General features: G+C 42.0%; 1 protein-coding gene across 12 annotated transcripts in view; it reads left to right on the top strand.

Annotated features, from left to right (window-relative positions):
- The window catches only part of LOC110532201 (FERM domain-containing protein 4A), a 204184-nt gene that overhangs the window by 100506 nt on the left and 81615 nt on the right, over positions 1 to 22063 (top strand). For 3 of the 12 annotated variants that reach the window (XM_036975914.1, XM_036975940.1, XM_036975932.1), the window contains exon 1: positions 4462 to 5013. The exons of 5 other annotated variants lie outside the window; for them this stretch is intronic. In XM_036975914.1, the coding sequence (XP_036831809.1) occupies positions 4867 to 5013 (147 nt within the window). In that variant the 5' untranslated portion in view covers positions 4462 to 4866. Of the gene's footprint in view, positions 1 to 4460; positions 5014 to 22063 lie in introns of those variants that run through there. 4 more of the 12 variants (XM_036975911.1, XM_036975904.1, XM_036975990.1 and 1 more) reach the window with 3 other exon arrangements.

Raw genomic sequence — 22063 nt, 5'->3', positions numbered from 1 at the left:
TGCTCACGTGTGCGTGTTTGCGCGTGTGTGTGTTACTGGGTACCAGGTAGGGTTGCAAAGGGAGGGTACATTACTGGAAACTTTCTAAGTTGACCAGTAAACTGCCTGTATTCTGGAATTTTTCTGGTAACCTTTTTAGATAATTCAGAACATCAAAGGTGTCTGTAATTATCTCTGGCCCTCTGTGTGGCCTTATCACATGTAAAATATATGAAATAATAAAAACTGAAAGTATAGACTGACAAAGCTGTAAAACATTATCCTAAATTTAAACCATCATCTTTGTGAATACCATTGTTGTTTAATATGAGGGTTTCAGTATGAAATATTGTTTAGAATTGTTTTTTAAAAAACTTTTATTTCATGTGCTATGTCAATATTCATTTGTTGTCAATGTTTTTTTGCGTCAAATTGCTTGCAGTCAATAGTTGAGAGTTTTTTCTCTTGAAACATATGGTCTATCTATTACAAAATCATGGACAATATGGACACAGATATAACAAAAATGAATATTATACAGTATATTAATACAAAAATAAAAATGTTATTCAATGTTATTCAAGTATATGTTACCAAAATTACCATAGATTGCCATAGATTTTCTGTTAATTACCAAAATCACCCAAGACTCTGGTAACTTTGGTAAATTAGCGGTAGCTTTGCAACTATAGTACCAGACCTTGCCAACTTTGTGAATAACCTTCAGTATCAATCTGCCTGTCCATTCCTTCTGGTCCTCACAGGGTCTGGCAAAGTTGAATATCCCAAACCTCCTAGCCTCTCTGTTCTATCGCTATGGTTTCGAAAGTATTTTCTGTTGCAATGGTAACGGTCATCTGGCACTCTGCTGAGGACTATTCCATGACCTTACCCAGGATTCCACAGGACACTGTACAAACACAACATCCTGGGAACACACACACAACAAATATTTACACCCGTCCTAAAGTACAGTTAGTGAGAGCTGTAGACCGGCTGTGGAAAAAGTGGAAAAAGTGGAACACTTACACATCTGGAATGTCAAACCTTCCAGGGGCCATGTCCAATGTTCCCTCAACATTGTTTGGGCAATGAGCAAATTTCAGCTCTGCTGAGCGCAAACTTGAAAGAAAAATGATCTTGCATAGTTTGTTTTGTTTCGGTATGTTGCATTGAAAGTGGCTAATGTTGCATTGATTTCATCACAATTGCCACAGTAAAGGGAAATGTTGATTGTGTTAACAGGAAAAACTCTAGAAAGTTGAGTGAAGTTCAATCTCGGGACTACTGCTGGCTGGTGCAGTGTGCAGCTTAGAGGGAACATTGGCCATGTCTACACTTGACACTTACATGCGACTTCAGCTATCAGAACACAAAGATCACATTGAAAAGACGCATTGTGTGCAGACCGTCATTAGCAATCTAGCGTGTGAAGAACATGTTTGCTGGCTTCATAAATGCTAGCCAGCTATCTAATATTGCACCCTCCCCCCCAAAGAAAAAGTGAATTCCATGATCAGAAGTCCATGATCAGAATACAAAAACTGCATTATCTGTCAAGTCTAGACACGGACGGAGAAAAGTAGATTTCACAAGACCATCTGACACAGGGCTAGTTCCCTGCCGCGCAGAGCACAGAAGGTCTATCAAATTGATGACCCCTGAAAATCACCGTTGAGGGTGTTTGGGGTTTTTAGGTTAACACCCCACCATCTGTGGTATGTGAGAGAGAGAGCTATAGAAAGGCCTAAACACAATAGCATGCTCTCTATCTAAGCTCAGATGAGTGCAGTGCTCTTACAGTAGGGAGAATTGTGAAACAAAAATCCTGCTTTTACCAGCATTCAGAGTTGATGTATGTTGTGATAGTAATTTCTTTCAACTTCTATTGACAATCATTATCAAATGAATGGTATTAGTGTCATATAGCAGATATTCAGCTCCACATACACACATGCACGATACACATACACCAGAGGAGGCTGCTGAGGGGAGGACGGCTCATAATAATGTCCGGAAAGGAGCAAATGGAATGGTATAAACATGTGTTCAATGTATTTGATAACATTCCATCAATTCCGCTCCAGCCATTACCACGAGCCCGTCCTCCCCAATTAAGTTGCCACCAACTTTGACATACACACACGGCTGCTGCATTCTTATAAAACCACAACTCAGCAGTAAGCATTGACCCTCGTGTCGATATCATCCTCCCCACCCCCACACTATGAATCAGTCCAGTCCACTCAATAGGCCCCTTCAGTTTGGTGGTATTGAACTCATTCACTCTACTGTATTGATCAAGGCCAACTGCTGGATTGCTGAGGAAGAGGGAATACATCCAATCTATCTATTGTATTTGAATGGGCCTGTAGGGGAAAGGCATGTTTGGAATTTATAAGTTGTTTGAAACCACAAATAACCAGGCACAAAGCATCATGGGAGATACCCATGAGGAGATTGTCGAGGTACAGTGGCTTGCAAAAGTATTCAAGTTTTCATATTTTGTTGCATTACAACCTGTAATTTAAATATATTTTTATTTGGATTTCATGTGATGGACATACACAAAATAGTCCAAAGTGGTAAAGTGAAATGAAAAAAAAAAATACTTGTTTCAAAAAAATAAAAAGAACGGAAAGGTGGTGGTGCATATGTTTTCACCCGCTTTGCTATGAAGTCCCTAAATAAGATCTGGTGCAACCAATTACCTTAAGAAGTCACATAAATAGTTAGAATGCACACAGGTGGACTTTATTTAAGTGTCACATGATCTCAGTATATATACACCTGTTCCGAAAGGCCCCAGAGTCTGCAACACCACTAAGCAAGGGGCACCACCTAGCAAGTGGCACCATAAAGACCAAGGAGCTCTCCAAACAGGTCAGGGACAAAGTTGTGGAGAAGTACAGATCAGGGTTGGGTTATAAAAAATATCAGAAACTTTGAACATCCCACTGAGCACCATTACATCCATTATACGCCCACCAAAACTCAGGGACCAGCCGAGGAGGGCATTAATAAGAGGCAACAGAGACACCAAAGATATTCATGAAGGAGCTGCAAAACTCCACAGCGGAGATTGGAGAATCTGTCCATAGGACCACTTTAAACCGTACACTCCACAGAGCTGGGCTTTATGGAAGAGTGGCCAGAAAAAAAGCCATTGCTTAAAGAAAAAAATAAGCAAACACATTTGGTGTTCACCAAAAGGCATGTGGGAGACTCCCCAAACATATGGAAGAAGGTACTCTGGTCATATTAGACTAAAATTGAGCTTTTTGGCCATGAAGGAAAACGCTATGTCTGGCACAAACCCAACACCTCTCATCACCCCGAGAACTCTAATCCCCACAGTGAAGCATGGTGGTGGCAGAATCATGCTGTGTGGATGTTTTTCATCGGCAGTGACTGGGAAACTGGTCAGAATTGAAGGAATGATGGATGGCGCTAAATACAGGGAAATTCTTGAGAGAATCCTGTTTCAGTCTTCCAGAGATTTGAGACTGGGACGGAGGTTCACCTTCCTGCAGGACAATGACCCTAAGCATACTGCTAAAGCAACACTTGAGTGGTTTAAGGGGAAACATTTGAATGTCTTGGAATGGCCTAGTCAAATCCAAGACCTCTATCCAATAGAGAATCTGTGGTATGACTTAAAGATTGCTGTACACCAGCAGAACCCATCCAACTTGAAGGAGCTGGAGCAGTTTTGCCTTGAAGAATGGGAAACAAATCCCAGTGGCTAGATGTGCCAAGCTTATAGAGACATACCCAAAGTGACTTGTAGCTGTAATTGCTGCAAAAGGTGGCTCTACAAAGTATTGACTTTGGGGGGGTGGATAGTTATGCACGCTCAAGTTTTCAATTTTTTGTGTTATTTATTGGGGGGGTTTTCACAATAAAAAAATATTTTGCATCTTCAAAGTGGTAGGCATGTAGTGTAAATCAAATGATACAAAAAAAATCAATTTGAATTCCAGGTTGTAAGGCAACAAATTAGGAAAAATGCCAAGGGGGGTGAATACTTTCTGGAGCCACTGTATGATATGTGTTAGAGGTAACACATGTTGGTGTTTTAGATGGAAAATACATGTTGATGTTGCTGTTATCATGAAAGGTAGATTGCTAGGTATAGATAAAGTGAAGTCTCAGGGGAGGGTGCATGGTGTTCTTTCATTCTCAGAGGTCACATCAGGCCACACAATGTCCTTGGGATTCTGGTTCCTGGTTAAAAAATTGAGAATCTGGCCTGACTCCCAGAGCTGAGAGAAAACACTCCCATCCTCCATCTGGAGATGGGACGTCAGCGAATCTGCTGGCTGCTGTGTGTGTGTGTGCGTGCAATGGTGTTGGGTAAGATGAGAAGCACTGACCGGTGGCTGAGTGGAGGTGTGGAGAATGTAAGCACATCCCTCTATCCTCCACAGAGAGAACAGTCACCTTTCCCTGTCCCTGTCACTCATCTACTGGGGCTCCCTTTCCTTCCTTCTCTCAGTCTGTTTGTCAGCCTGGAGCCTGGAATGCTCTGGAACTGAGTGTCACTTTAAAAACAACTAACAGACCAAAAAGAAAAAGGGAGAGAGCGAGAAAGGGAGAGAGCGAGCAAGGATCAGGCAGTGGGAATGTTTGTGTTTGTCGCAACCAGACTTTGGCTCTCAGGGTTTCTTCAGTTACAGGACAGGAGAGAGGAGAGAGGGATAGAGCCATTGGGGATTTCTCTAGCTGCGTGGGATATTGACACAGGATTGCGGTGACCTCTCTTTTTACGGATGTTGGATCCTTAGAGAGAAGAGCGAGGAAACAAGGCATTTTAGTCTGACCTGTGGATACCTACCTGTCATCTGGTGTACCTGTTTTCTTGTAGATAGCTACTTGTGTGTTTCTATGATGGAAGCAGTACTGCTGGGTCTGGAGGATGTGCTGTTCACACGTCAGGGTCTGCTATGGACCTTCACCTCCTCAGCTCTCAGACATCTCCGCGCACTACACCTCACACACGCACACAGGTGTGTCCCCAGGCCACTGTACCAGGTAGGATACACCTCACACACACACACACACACACACACACACACACACACACATACACACATACACACACACACACAGAGACACTCCACTGCATGTGAGAGGAAGTGTTCAAATAAGCTTCAGACTATAGGTAGGTCAGTGTGCCGTAACCTGATGCTGTCACTAATGAAGGGGTTAGGACAGCGGGGGCTCTAGGCAGAATAGAGGAATAAAGGGGCTAACAGCTGGTGTGTAACTAACTAGGTGCATGCTCAAGGCGACAGGGCTATACAGTAGGTTTAATATGAAGTATGAGACAAAATCAGGTGTTGTGGACAAGCTTCTGGTGTGATGGGGATAGTGGGTTGTTTTTGTAGAGTGATCTAGGTGCTCCAATCCACTCATATAGTAGTAACATGGACTGGAATACAGCCACTGTCATACCTTCATATCACGTAACCAATGGCTCATATTTGCGGATGTTGTGTATTTCAGAGTGTGTGTTTGTGTATGGAGTGTGTGTTGTGTGTTAGTAGGCCATTGACTGCTCTCTATAAAAAATGAGTGTTCTGGCCCAGTTCTACCTAATGCAGAGACAAAAGCCTCTTTAGTAGTTGTTGTTTCTCTTTCAGGACACACACATACCGATTTTTATAAACTCCAAATACTCAGTATTCACAATGTCAGCAGGAAGAAGCAAGTGTTTTTGGTTACCGTTGGGTTGCTAGGGCTGTTTTTAAAGGCCCGGTAACTGAGGGCTGAGTGTTCTTGGGAGTGTGAAAGTGGGTGTTTCTTCATACACACACACATTTTCATGGGTATGAAAGATGGTGTTTGGTCACAGACTGGAGAACTCTATGTTCAGATTTACAACCAGGTCACCTTTTCACTCTGTCTGTGTGTGTGTGTGTGTGTGTGTGTGTGTGTGTGTGTGTGTGTGAGAGAGAGAGAGAGAACGAGAGAGAGAGAGAGAGAGACCAGCTCTGACACGGCAGAATTTATGATCAGTATTCGCTCCACCATGTCTGAATCTGCACAGAGAGCAATTAGTATTCCTTACTCATCCCACCTGCCCTGTGTGCAGTCCACACTGTCAGGCCCCACCAGACGAACCCAGAGAGGGATCACAGAGGTACTAGGGCTGCTGTCATAGCAACAAGCAGGAGAGGGACTGACACACACATAATCAAATTCACAAAGCAAGTATTCAGAGCATCATACAGAATCACACACACTCTCACACACTTCCCCTCTTTCTGGCTCACTGCCTTGGCTCCCCTTTAAAGAACTGTGTTATTAGGGAGGACATCTTACCATCTTACAGAGGTCAAGTTGAAAAGTTTGCCCTCATGAAGGGTCAACACAATGACAGGAAAACCCTAAACCTCCCCTCATATTGTGCACTTCCCCTGAATACACCTCTTACTCAGGAAACACCCTAACGCCCCTCAAAACAGACATAATCAACCCGACTACCCTTTGTAACTTTCTCTACAGCAAAACAAGCCTTCCCTGGGATTATAAAGTAGTTTGATGTGCTGTGGAGTGTTGTAATGGCTGTTCTGAGGGCAAGGTCAGTAGTAATGAGTGATCCAGACTTCCAGAAATGTCAGACTGACTACACTACCATTTGTCTCATACTGTAGTAGCTCTCTCACCAACAAGGAACTGTAATACTTTATCTGGTACAAGACTGCTGAGAGAGGGAGAGAGAGAGAGAGAGAGAGAGAGAGAGAGGGAGAGAGAGAGAGAGAGAGGGAGAGAGAGAGAGAGAGAGAGAGAGAGAGAGAGAGAGAGAGAGAGAACAAAACTATATTGCTTATTGGGAAACACAAACACAAAGCAAAATGCAGTGCTATCTGGCCCTAAATCGACAGTACACTGTGGCTAAATATTTTGACCATGGTTACTGATCAAAACCTTAGAAAAACCTTGACAAAGTACAGGCTCAGTGAGCACAGCCTCGCCATTGAGAAGGGTAGACACAGGAAAACCTGGCTCCCTGTAGAGGAAAGGCTGTGCACCACGGCACAACAGCAGAACCTGAGACGGAGCTGCATTTCCTGACAAAATGTCAAAAATTATAAAACAAATAGAGAGTATCATTTCCCCAAATTTGAAACCCTTATTCAAGGTTTCAACGGCATCTCTGATGAGAGTAGGCTACCCGTCCTGTTGGGGGAGGACGCAGAGAGTTGTGGGTTGGCAGGGCACTACATTGCTGCCTGCCATAAGTTGAGGGACAGTGTCTGACAGACCAATCAACCTGCACATGTACTCTACTGTATGCTTATTGTTATTGTTGAATGTATTATTATTTTGACACTTGGTTATTGTTGTTACTGTTTTCCCGTTGACAATTTTGATTCTCATTTTTATATTGTAAATATCCAAAATAAGCTTTGGCAATATGTACATTGTTACATCATGCCAATAAAGCAAATTGAATTGAGAGAGAGAAAGAGAAAGAGAGAGAGAGAGAGAGAGAGAGAGAGAGAGAGAGAGAGAGAGAGAGAGAGAGAGAGAATAACTAGTCTGGATATGATTTTCACACTGTACCTTCCCCTGCACTTCTATTCTCCACCACTCCTCCTCTCTTCACTGTAGCCACAGGTATTTCCTGAGTAGATCCCCAGCCCCCTGCCTCTGTCTCTGTCCACTTCTCAGCTCTGACCCTAGGTCTGCTCTCCTCTCTCTTGTTCTAGGGAAAACTCCTTCAGTGTCTTCCTACCCTATTATTCTCTCATTTTCACAGGCATGTGTGTACATTAACACATGTGTGTGTGAAATGCTCACACTCACACAAATTCAATTGTATTTGTCACATGCGTCAGTGTAGACTTTACTGTGAAATGCTTACTTACGAGTTCAAAAATAATTATACAAATAAAATAGCAATACATGGGGAGAAAATAAAATACACAACAATTAATCTAATGCCTTCACAGAGTATTCCGACCCCTTGACTGATTTCACATTTTGTTGTGTTATAGCCTGAATTCGAAATGGATTAAATAGATTTGTTTTTCTCACCCATCTACACACAATACCCCATAATGACAAAGTAAAAGCATGTTTTTAGAAATGTTTGCTAATTTATTGGAAATTAAATACATAAATATTTAATTTACATAAGTACATAAGTAGACCCCAGAGTCAATACATGTTAGAATCACATTACAGCTGTGAGTCTTTCTGGGTAAGTCTCTAAGAGCCTTGCACATCTGGACTTTACAATATTTGCACATTAATCTTTAAAAAATTCTGTCAAGTTGGTTGTTGATCATTGTTAAACAGCCATTTTCAAGTCTTGCCATAGATTTTAAAGCCTATTTAAGTCAAAACTGTAATTAGGCCGTCTTAGTAAGAAACTCCATTGTATATTTGACCTTGTGTTTTAAGTTATTGTCCTACTGAAAGTTAAATGTGTTTCCCAGTGTCTGGTGGAAAGCAGACTGAACCAGATTTTCCTCTAGGATTTTGCATGTACTTAGCTCTAGTCAGTCTATTTTTATCCTTAAAAACTTCCTAGTCCTTGCCAATGACAAGCATACCCATAACATGATGCAGCCACAACAATGCTTTAAAACATGTAGAGTGGTACTCAGTGATGTGTTGTGTTGGATTTGCCCCAAACATATTGCTTTGTATTTAGGACATAATGTCACTTTTTTTGTCACATTATTTTGCAGTTTTACTTGAATTCCTTATTGCAAACAGGGTGGTTTGGAATATTTTTATTCTGTACAGGCTTCCTTCTTTTCCCTCTGTCATTTCGTTTACTATTGTGGAGTAACAGCAATGTTTTTGATCCATCCTCAGTTTTCTCCTATCACAGCCATTAAACTCTGTAACAGTTGTAAAGTCACCATTGGCCTCATGGTGAAATCCCTGAGAGGTGTCCTTCCCCTCTGGAAACTGAAGGACGCCTGTTTCGTTGTAGTGGGTGTATTGATACACCATCCAAAGTGTAATTAATAACTTCACCATGCTCAAAGGGATATTCATTGTCTGCTTTGTTTATTTATCTTTTTTTATCTACCAATAGGTGCCCTTCTTTGCGAGGCATTGGAAAACCTCCCTGGTTGTTGTGGTTGAATCTGTGTTTGAAATGCACTGCTCGACTGGGGGAACTTACAGATAAGTGTATGTGTGGCCTGCATACATGAGGAAGTCATTCAGAAATCATGTTAAACATGTTTTGCACACAAAGTGAGTCCATGCAACTGCTTATGAGACTTGTTAAGCAAATCTTTACTCCTGAACTTATTTAGGCTTGCCATAACAAAGGGGTTGAATACTTTCATTTTTAATTAATTTGTACAAATGTTTAAAAACATAATTCCACTTTGACATTATGGAGTATTGTGGGTAGGCCAGTGACACACAATCTCAATGTAAAGCATTTTAAATGCAGGCTGTTTACTACAACAAAATGTGGGAAAGGTCAAGGGTGTGAATACCTTCTGAAGTCCCTGTACAGGGACATGCACACACCCTCGTGAAAAGGCACCCCATGTGTTCATGCATTCCTATATCAATCTGGGAATAATGTGAACTCAACAACATTCAGTCACACTTTCTCCCTGGGGAAGGCCTCTTTAAAGCTATTGGCTGGTTCAAGGTCCTGCTGTTGCGTTGTGCTAAGCCCTCAGCTCAACACCCCTCCCTCTTTCTTAACTTCCTCCTCTTCCTTCTGTCCCTGTCTCCTAATCTTCCACCTCTCCTTATTGTGAAGGGCAGGATATCCTGAGGTAGGGATTAAAAAAGAGAGAAATGGCGATATAGCAGACCCAGGTGGCCATTTCTTCCTCTGCAACACTCCTGTTATAATTTTAACATTTATTTTCCTAGCTCTCACTTTCATCCTCAGAGACTCACACAGTGTAGACTTGAGACTCTTTTGATCATAACACAATGTATTTTTTTCAGAGGGGGATTTATTAGGGATCCCAATTAGCCAAGGCAGCAGCTATTCTTCCTTGGGTCCAACACATTAAGGTGCTGTACATAAAAAAAACAGTACAACCACAATATATCTACAACACAACATATCTACAACACAACATATCTACAACACAACATATCTACAACACAACATATCTACAACCACAACATATCTACAACACAACATATCTACAACACAACATATCTACAACACAACATATCTACAACCACAACATATCTACAACCACAACATATCTACAACACAACATATCTACAACACAACATATCTACAACACAACATATCTACAACACAACATATCTACAACCACAACATATCTACAACACAACACAACATATCTACGACACAACATATCTACAACACAACATATCTACAACACAACATATCTACAACACAACACAACATATCTACAACACAACATATCTACAACACAACACAACATATCTACAACACAACACAACATATCTACAACACAACATATCTACAACACAACATATCTACAACACAACATATCTACAACACAACATATCTACAACACAACACATCTACAACACAACACAACATATCTACAACACAACATATCTACAACACAACATATCTACAACACAACATATCTACAACCACAACATATCTACAACACAACATATCTACAACACAACACAACATATCTACAACACAACACAACATATCTACAACACAACATATCTACAACACAACATATCTACAACCACAACATATCTACAACACAACACAACATATCTACAACACAACACAACATATCTACAACACAACATATCTACAACACAACATATCTACAACACAACACATCTACAACCACAACATATCTACAACACAACACAACATATCTACAACACAACACATATACAACACAACACAACATATCTACAACACAACATATCTACAACACAACATATCTACAACACAACATATCTACAACCACAACATATCTACAACCACAACATATCTACAACACAACATATCTACAACACAACATATCTACAACACAACACAACATATCTACAACACAACATATCTACAACACAACATATCTACAACACAACATATCTACAACACAACATATCTACAACACAACATATCTACAACACAACCCATCTACAACACAACACAACATATCTACAACACAACATATCTACAACACAACATATCTACAACACAACATATCTACAACCACAACATATCTACAACACAACATATCTACAACACAACATATCTACAACACAACACAACATATCTACAACACAACACAACATATCTACAACACAACATATCTACAACACAACATATCTACAACCACAACATATCTACAACACAACACAACATATCTACAACACAACACAACATATCTACAACACAACATATCTACAACACAACATATCTACAACACAACACATCTACAACCACAACATATCTACAACACAACACAACATATCTACAACACAACACATATACAACACAACACAACATATCTACAACACAACATATCTACAACACAACATATCTACAACACAACATATCTACAACCACAACATATCTACAACCACAACATATCTACAACACAACATATCTACAACACAACATATCTACAACACAACACAACATATCTACAACACAACATATCTACAACACAACATATCTACAACACAACATATCTACAACACAACATATCTACAACACAACATATCTACAACACAACATATCTACAACACAACACAACATATCTACAACCACAACATATCTACAACACAACATATCTACAACACAACATATCTACAACACAACATATCTACAACCACAACATATCTACAACACAACACAACATATCTACAACACAACATATCTACAACACAACATATCTACAACACAACATATCTACAACCACAACATATCTACAACACAACACAACATATCTACAACACAACATATCTACAACACAACATATCTACAACACAACATATCTACAACACAACACAACATATCTACAACACAACATATCTACAACCACAACATATCTACAACACAACACAACATATCTACAACACAACATATCTACAACACAACATATCTACAACCACAACATATCTACAACACAACACAACATATCTACAACACAACATATCTACAACACAACATATCTACAACACAACATATCTACAACCACAACATATCTACAACACAACATATCTACAACCACAACATATCTACAACCACAACATATCTACAACACAACATATCTACAACACAACACAACATATCTACAACACAACATATCTACAACACAACACAACATATCTACAACACAACATATCTACAACACAACATATCTACAACACAACATATCTACAACACAACACAACATATCTACAACACAACATATCTACAACACAACATATCTACAACACAACATATCTACAACCACAACATATCTACAACACAACATATCTACAACACAACATATCTACAACACAACATATCTACAACACAACATATCTACAACACAACATATCTACAACCACAACATATCTACAACACAACATATCTACAACACAACATATCTACAACACAACATATCTACAACCACAACATATCTACAACACAACACAACATATCTACAACACAACATATCTACAACACAACATATCTACAACACAACATATCTACAACCACAACATATCTACAACACAACACAACATATCTACAACACAACATATCTACAACACAACATATCTACAACACAACATATCTACAACACAACACAACATATCTACAACACAACATATCTACAACACAACATATCTACAACACAACATATCTACAACACAACATATCTACAACACAACATATCTACAACCACAACATATCTACAACACAACATATCTACAACCACAACATATCTACAACACAACATATCTACAACACAACACAACATATCTACAACACAACACAACATATCTACAACCACAACATATCTACAACCACAACATATCTACAACACAACATATCTACAACACAACATATCTACAACACATGTGCCTGTGTGTCTCTTCACAGTCCACATTGTTCCATAAGGTGTAGATTTATCTGTTTTTAAATCTGATTTTACTGCTTACATAAGTTCCTTGATGTGGAAGAGAGTAGTACTGTGCGTTCTGGACTTGGGGACTGTGAAGAGACCCTTGGTGGCATTGTAGGACTTGTTTCCTTCATAGCAATATCAATAAGGCAGAGCAGCACTTTATCCACCTTTGGCTGTTCAGTCCTTCAGCTCTGATCCAGAGCGACATACAGCAGTGAATGCATACATTTTTGTACTTTTTTCGTACTATGGACAGACTTCTCCCCATCTTAGCTATCATTATATCAATATGTTTTGACCATGACAGTTTACAATCCAGAGTTATTCCAAGCTGTTTAGTCACCTCAGCTTGCTCAATTTCCACATCATTCTTTACGAGATTTAGTTTAGCGTTTGTCCCAAATATAATGCTTTTAGTTTTTGAAATATTTAGGACTAGCTTATTCCTTGCCACCCATTCTGAAACTCTTTGTTAAGTGTTGCAGTTAATCCACTTGATGTGGTAGCTGATGTGTTAATGTTGAGTCATCAGCATACAGAGACACACGGTGTGTGTGTGTGCGTGCGTGTGTGCGTGCGTGTGTGCGTGCGTGTGTGCGTGCGTGCGTGTGTGTGTTGCTAAGCTGTAAACTGCTCATCAAATCATTCTGCCAGAGGAATTCTTGGATTTGTATTATCGAGTGATTGTCAGAAAACAATTATTTTGTCATAGTTGAAACACTTACACACACATACATATTACATAAGCACAGGCACTTGTGCATTCACACAAACACAGACACACAGACACACACACACACACATTGCACTATACATTAGAATCTGCTGATCCACGACAAATCCCAACTCCCCCATCCCTCATTCCCTGTCCAACTGCAGGGGAAACTTCCAGCTCAGCTCTCCTCTGACATACAGTGCACACGCGCCTCTGACTCTGTTCAATAGAATTCCCATCTCTATCCCGCTTTGGCTGCCAGCTCTGTTTTCCAGCCAACTCCGGTGTTTTATGGGAGAAAACTTTTTCCCAGAACCAAACCGTGAGAGATTCTGTTGTTTCTGCCGGGTGGAGGAGTGGAGAGAAGGAAGAGGTGGAGTATTGGAGAAAGGGATGGAGAGGAGGAGAGACAAGAGATTCCATTCCCTATCTGTTCATACATTTGTTTGGTTTTCTGTACTTTTTTCTAATAACTAGCTGGAGGCTTGTTTATGTTTTATATTCGAACACACACGTACACACACGCACGCGGACACACACAGACACACATGATAAACCTGGGAATGAGGCAGTGGTTCATGTTTTCCAGACATACTATGCAAATAAGCTGCGCTCCCGAGGGACACACTGTAAACGGTTTTAACTGACTCTCTGTTTTCACCGAGCACATGTGCTGTAAGCATGCATTGAGATAAACTGAGTGGCCAGTTAATGATGGGAAACATAGAAATACATTTATCTTCTTGAAGTTCTAATCAGAGGAAAGAAAGTCCATTCATATCTCTATTATATCTACAGTGTACCAGCAGAGGACTCTGGATATGTTTTTATGTAAATTCACTCATAATTCATTTCATTTTAGGAGTACGCACAAGTTTATGGGGAAATAGGGCTTACATACTATATAAAACCTCTCTCTTCTTTCCATCCATCTCTCTTACATTTTGCACATACAGTGTTCACAATTTGCCGCATACTTTACACAGACACACAAATCCTCTCTCTCTCTCTCTCTTTCTCTACCATTTCATTTACTTACTGTGTGTCATAAGCTCCTTAGTGGAGCAGGAATCTCATTTCAGTGGTAATGTGAGAATATTCCACGCTAGAGCCATAAAACAGTGGCCCGCTGGATTAATTACACACCACACACACACACGCACGCACGCACACACACACACACACACACACACACATACACACAGACCTTCCGTTTGAAAAATAATGTGATTACTTTTCTGGTGATATAAAGGAAGAAGCGAAACAACCTGCTGGTGTAACACATGGGAGAGATGATAACAACCTGCTGGTGTAACACATGGGAGAGATGATAACAACCTGCTGGTGTAACAAATGGGAGAGGTGATAACAACCTGCTGGTGTAACACATGGGAGAGGTGATAACCTGCTGGTGTAACACATGGGCGAGATGATAACAACCTGCTGGTGTAACACATGGGAGAGATGATAACAACCTGCTGGTGTAACACATGGGAGAGGTGATAACCTGCTGGTGTAACACATGGGAGAGATGATAACAACCTGCTGGTGTAGCACATGGGAGAGGTGATAACAACCTGCTGGTGTAACACATGGGAGAGATGATAACAACCTGCTGGTGTAACAAATGGGAGAGATGATAACAACCTGCTGGTGTAACACATGGGAGAGATGATAACAACCTGCTGGTGTAACACATGGGAGAGGTGATAACAACCTGCTGGTGTAACACATGGGAGAGATGATAACAACCTGCTGGTGTAACACATGGGAGAGATGATAACAACCTGCTGGTGTAACACATGGGAGAGGTGAAAACAATCTGCTGGTGTAACACATGGGAGAGGTGATAACAACCTGCTGGTGTAACACATGGGAGAGATGATAACAACCTGCTGGTGTAACACATGGGAGAGGTGATAACCTGCTGGTGTAACACATGGGAGAGGTGATAACAACCTGCTGGTGTAACACATGGGAGAGATGATAACAACCTGCTGGTGTAACACATGGGAGAGGTGATAACAACCTGCTGGTGTAACACATGGGAGAGATGATAACAACCTGCTGGTGTAACACATGGGAGAGGTGATAACAACCTGCTGGTGTAACACATGGGAAAGATGATAACAACCTGCTGGTGTAACACATGGGAGAGATGATAACAACCTGCTGGTGTAACACATGGGAGAGATGATAACAACCTGCTGGTGTAACACATGGGAGAGGTGATAACAACCTGCTGGTGTAACACATGGGAGAGATGATAACAACCTGCTGGTGTAACAAATGGGAGAGATGATAACAACCTGCTGGTGTAACACATGGGAGAGGTGATAATAACATGTTGGTGTAACACATGGGAGAGATGATAACAACCTGCTGGTGTAACACATGGGAGAGATGATAACAACCTGCTGGTGTAACATATGGGAGAGGTGATAACAACCTGCTGGTGTAACACATGGGAGAGATGATAACAACCTGCTGGTGTAACACATGGGAGAGATGATAACAACCTGCTGGTGTAACACATGGGAGAGATGATAACAACCTGCTGGTGTAACACATGGGAGAGGTGATAACAACCTGCTGGTGTAACACATGGGAGAGATGATAACAACCTGCTGGTGTAACACATGGGAGAGGTGATAACAACCTGCTGGTGTAACACATGGGAGAGATGATAACAACCTGCTGGTGTAACATATGGGAGAGATGATAACAACCTGCTGGTGTAACACATGGGAGAGATGATAACAACCTGCTGGTGTAACACATGGGAGAGATGATAACAACCTGCTGGTGTAACACATGGGAGAGATGATAACAACCTGCTGGTGTAACACATGGGAGAGGTGATAACCTGCAGGTGTAACACATGGGAGAGATGATAACAACCTGCTGGTGTAACACATGGGAGAGATGATAACAACCTGCTGGTGTAACACATGGGAGAGGTGATAACAACCTGCTGGTGTAACACATGGGAGAGGTGATAACCTGCTGGTGTAACACCTGGGAGAGATGATAACAACATGCTGGTGTAACACATGGGAGAGGTGATAACCTACTGGTGTAACACATGGGAGAGATGATAACAACCTGCTGGTGTAACACATGGGAGAGATGATAACAACCTGCTGGTGTAACACATGGGAGAGGTGATAACCTACTGGTGTAACACATGGGAGAGATGATAACAACCTGCTGGTGTAACACATGGGAGAGATGATAACAACCTGCTGGTGTAACACATGGGAGAGGTGATAACAACCTGCTGGTGTAACACATGGGAGAGATGATAACAACCTGCTGGTGTAACACATGGGAGAGGTGATAACAACCTGCTGGTGTAACACATGGGAGAGGTGATAACAACCTGCTGGTGTAACACATGGGAGAGATGATAACAACCTGCTGGTGTAACACATGGGAGAGATGATAACAACCTGCTGGTGTAACACATGGTAGAGGTGATAACCTGCAGGTGTAACACATGGGAGAGATGATAACAACCTGCTGGTGTAACACATGGGAGAGGTGATAACAACCTGCTGGTGTAACACATGGGAGAGGTGATAACAACCTGCTGGTGTAACACCTGGGAGAGATGATAACAACATGCTGGTGTAACACATGGGAGAGGTGATAACCTGCTGGTGTAACACATGGGAGAGATGATAACAACCTGCTGGTGTAACACATGGGAGAGATGATAACAACCTGCTGGTGTAACACATGGGAGAGGTGATCACCTGCTGGTGTAACACATGGGAGAGATGATAACAACCTGCTGGTGTAACACATGGAAGAGGTGATAACAACCTGCTGGTGTAACACATGGGAGAGGTGATAACAACCTGCTGGTGTAACACATGGGAGAGATGATAACAACCTGCTGGTGTAACACATGGGAGAGGTGATAACAACCTGCTAGTGTAACACATGGGAGAGATGATAACAACCTGCTGGTGTAACACATGGGAGAGATGATAACAACCTGCTGGTGTAACACATGGGAGAGATGATAACAACCTGCTGGTGTAACACATGGGAGAGGTGATAACAACCTGCTGGTGTAACACATGGGAGAGATGATAACAACCTGCTGGTGTAACACATGGGAGAGATGATAACAACCTGCTGGTGTAACACATGGGAGAGGTGATAATAACCTGTTGGTGTAACACATGGGAGAGGTGAAAACAACCTGCTGGTGTAACACATGGGAGAGATGATAACAACCTGCTGGTGTAACATATGGGAGAGGTGATAACAACCTGCTGGTGTAACACATGGGAGAGATGATAACAACCTGCTGGTGTAACAAATGGGAGAGATGAGAACAACCTGCTGGTGTAACACATGGGAGAGGTGATAACAACCTGCTGGTGTAACACATGGGAGAGATGATAAATACCTGCTGGTGTAACACATGGGAGAGATGATAACAACCTGCTGGTGTAACACATGGGAGAGATGATAACAACCTGCTGGTGTAACACATGGGAGAGATGATAACAACCTGCTGGTGTAACACATGGGAGAGATGATAACAACCTGCTGGTGTAACACATGGGAGAGGTGATAACAACCTGCTGGTGTAACACATGGGAGAGATGATAACAACCTGTTGGTGTAACACATGGGAGAGATGATAACAACCTGCTGGTGTAACACATGGGAGAGGTGATAACAACCTGCTGGTGTAACACATGGGAGAGGTGATAACAACCTGCTGGTGTAACACATGGGAGAGGTGATAACAACCTGCTGGTGTAACACATGGGAGAGATGATAACCTGCTGGTGTAACACATGGGAGAGATGATAACAACCTGCTGGTGTAACACATGGGAGAGATGATAACAACCTGCTGGTGTAACACATGGGAGAGATGATAACAACCTGCTGGTGTAACACATGGGAGAGGTGATAACCTGCTGGTGTAACACATGGGAGAGGTGATAACAACCTGCTGGTGTAACACATGGGAGAGATGATAACAACCTGCTGGTGTAACACATGGGAGAGGTGATAACAACCTGCTGGTGTAACACATGGGAGAGATGATAACAACCTGCTGGTGTAACACATGGGAGAGGTGATAACAACCTGCTGGTGTAACACATGGGAGAGATGATAACAACCTGCTGGTGTAACACATGGGAGAGATGATAACAACCTGCTGGTGTAACACATGGGAGAGATGATAACAACCTGCTGGTGTAACACATGGGAGAGGTGATAACAACCTGCTGGTGTAACACATGGGAGAGATGATAACAACCTGCTGGTGTAACACATGGGAGAGATGATAACAACCTGCTGGTGTAACACATGGGAGAGATGATAACAACCTGCTGGTGTAACACATGGGAGAGGTGATAACAACCTGCTGGTGTAACACATGGGAGAGATGATAACAACCTGCTGGTGTAACACATGGGAGAGATGATAACAACCTGCTGGTGTAACACATGGGAGAGGTGATAATAACCTGTTGGTGTAACACATGGGAGAGGTGATAACAACCTGCTGGTGTAACACATGGGAGAGATGATAACAACCTGCTGGTGTAACATATGGGAGAGGTGATAACAACCTGCTGGTGTAACACATGGGAGAGATGATAACAACCTGCTGGTGTAACACATGGGAGAGATGATAACAACCTGCTGGTGTAACACATGGGAGAGGTGATAACAACCTGCTGGTGTAACACATGGGAGAGGTGATAACAACCTGCTGGTGTAACACATGGGAGAGGTGATAACAACCTGCTGGTGTAACACATGGGAGAGAATATAACAACCTGCTGGTGTAACACATGGGAGAGATGATAACAACCTGCTGGTGTAACACATGGGAGAGGTGATAACAACCTGCTGGTGTAACACATGGGAGAGATGATAACAACCTGCTGGTGTAACACATGGGAGAGGTGATAACAACCTGCTGGTGTAACACATGGGAGAGATGATAACAACCTGCTGGTGTAACACATGGGAGAGGTGATAATAACCTGTTGGTGTCACACATGGGAGAGGTGATAACAACCTGCTGGTGTAACACATGGGAGAGATGATAACAACCTGCTGGTGTAACATATGGGATAGGTGATAACAACCTGCTGGTGTAACACATGGGAGAGATGATAACAACCTGCTGGTGTAACACATGGGAGAGATGATAACAACCTGCTGGTGTAACACATGGGAGAGGTGATAACAACCTGCTGGTGTAACACATGGGAGAGATGATAACAACCTGCTGGTGTAACACATGGGAGAGGTGATAACCTGCTGGTGTAACACATGGGAGAGATGATAACAACCTGCTGGTGTAACACATGGGAGAGTTGATAACAACCTGCTGGTGTAACACATGGGAGAGTTGATAACAACCTGCTGGTGTAACACATGGGAGAGATGATAACAACCTGCTGGTGTAACACATGGGAGAGATGATAACAACCTGCTGGTGTAACACATGGGAGAGATGATAACAACCTGCTGGTGTAACACATGGGAGAGGTGATAACCTGCTGGTGTAACACATGGGAGAGGTGATAACCTGCTGGTGTAACACATGGGAGAGGTGAAAACAACCTGCTGGTGTAACACATGGGAGAGGTGATAACCTGCTGGTGTAACTAACACATGGGAGAGATGATAACAACCTGCTGGTGTAACACATGGGAGAGATGATAACAACCTGCTGGTGTAACACATGGGAGAGATGATAACAACCTGCTGGTGTAACACATGGGAGAGATGATAACAACCTGCTGGTGTAACACATGGGAGAGATGATAACAACATGCTGGTGTAACACATGGGAGAGATGATAACAACCTGCTGGTGTAACACATGGGAGAGATGATAACAACCTGCTGGTGTAACACATGGGAGAGGTGATAACAACCTGCTGGTGTAACACATGGGAGAGGTGATAACAACCTGCTGGTGTAACACATGGGAGATATGATAACAACCTGCTGGTGTAACACATGGGAGAGGTGATAACAACCTGCTGGTGTAACACATGGGAGAGGTGATAACAACCTGCTGGTGTAACACATGGGAGAGATGATAACAACCTGCGGGTGTAACACATGGGAGAGATGATAACAACCTGCTGGTGTAACACATGGGAGAGATGATAACAACCTGCTGGTGTAACACATGGGAGAGATGATAACAACCTGCTGGTGTAACACATGGGAGAGATGATAACAACCTGCTGGTGTAACACGTGGGAGACATGATAACAACCTGCTGGTTTAACACATGGGAGAGATGATAACAACCTGCTGGTGTAACACATGGGAGAGATGATAACAACCTGCTGGTGTAACACATGGGAGAGATGATAACAACCTGCTGGTGTAACACGTGGGAGACATGATAACAACCTGCTGGTTTAACACATGGGAGAGATGATTATTTACACAACTACATGTTCTGCTGTCAAGCCTGCCTGGTATACTACCATAGACAGGGCTTGCCAGGTCTGCATGACATGCGGTAGGACATTTGGTGCTTTTGGTTGTTGGTAAATGGTATGTTGTAGATGTAGTTGGCCTGTCAGGCAGCAGTAGCTACAGTACAGTGACTGTGTGATACATCTGTCAAGAGAACAAACCTAACGTCACACTTGCCTAACATGATTTGTGGTGACCTTTTCCAGAGATATAGTCCTATACACTTTTAGAAGAAAAGGTGTTATCTGGAACCTAAAAGGGTTCTTTGGCTGTCCCCTTTAAAGAACCCTTTTTGGTTCCAGGTAGAACATTTTTGGTTCCAGAACTCTTTTGGGTCACAAAAGGGTTCTACCTGGAACTGAAAAGGGTTCTACCTGGAACCAATAGGGTTCTCCTATAGAAACAGGCAGCCTATTTTCTAAGAGTGTAAGAGGGAGGGAGGAAGATGAGCAGAAGGAGGAATAGAAGGAGGAGGGGTGGAAAAAGAGGAATTCCAGAAGAAAGAAATGACAATTGGAACGAGAAGGGCATGAGAGCAGAGAGGGGGAATGGGATGAAGAACAGCAGGCTAGTCGTGGTTTGAAAAGAGTGATAGAAGAGAAAGAAAGGAGTGAGAGAGAGAGGAGGAACAAAGTATGAAATGGACAGGAAGAGGAGGGGAAGGAGGGCAATGCACAAATCTATTCCTGCTGGCATTTATCAGAGGCCATTCCTATTCCCTCCCGACAGATAGATAGAATATTTAAGAATACACATCTGAGAGGAGATGCTTTTGATGAAATATAAA

This window comes from Oncorhynchus mykiss, chromosome 1, assembly GCF_013265735.2.
Source record: "Oncorhynchus mykiss isolate Arlee chromosome 1, USDA_OmykA_1.1, whole genome shotgun sequence".
NCBI classification, from domain to species: Eukaryota; Metazoa; Chordata; class Actinopteri; order Salmoniformes; family Salmonidae; genus Oncorhynchus; species Oncorhynchus mykiss.
Note: the sequence above shows the minus strand (reverse complement) of the source record. Positions and strands in the feature narration are given on the sequence as shown.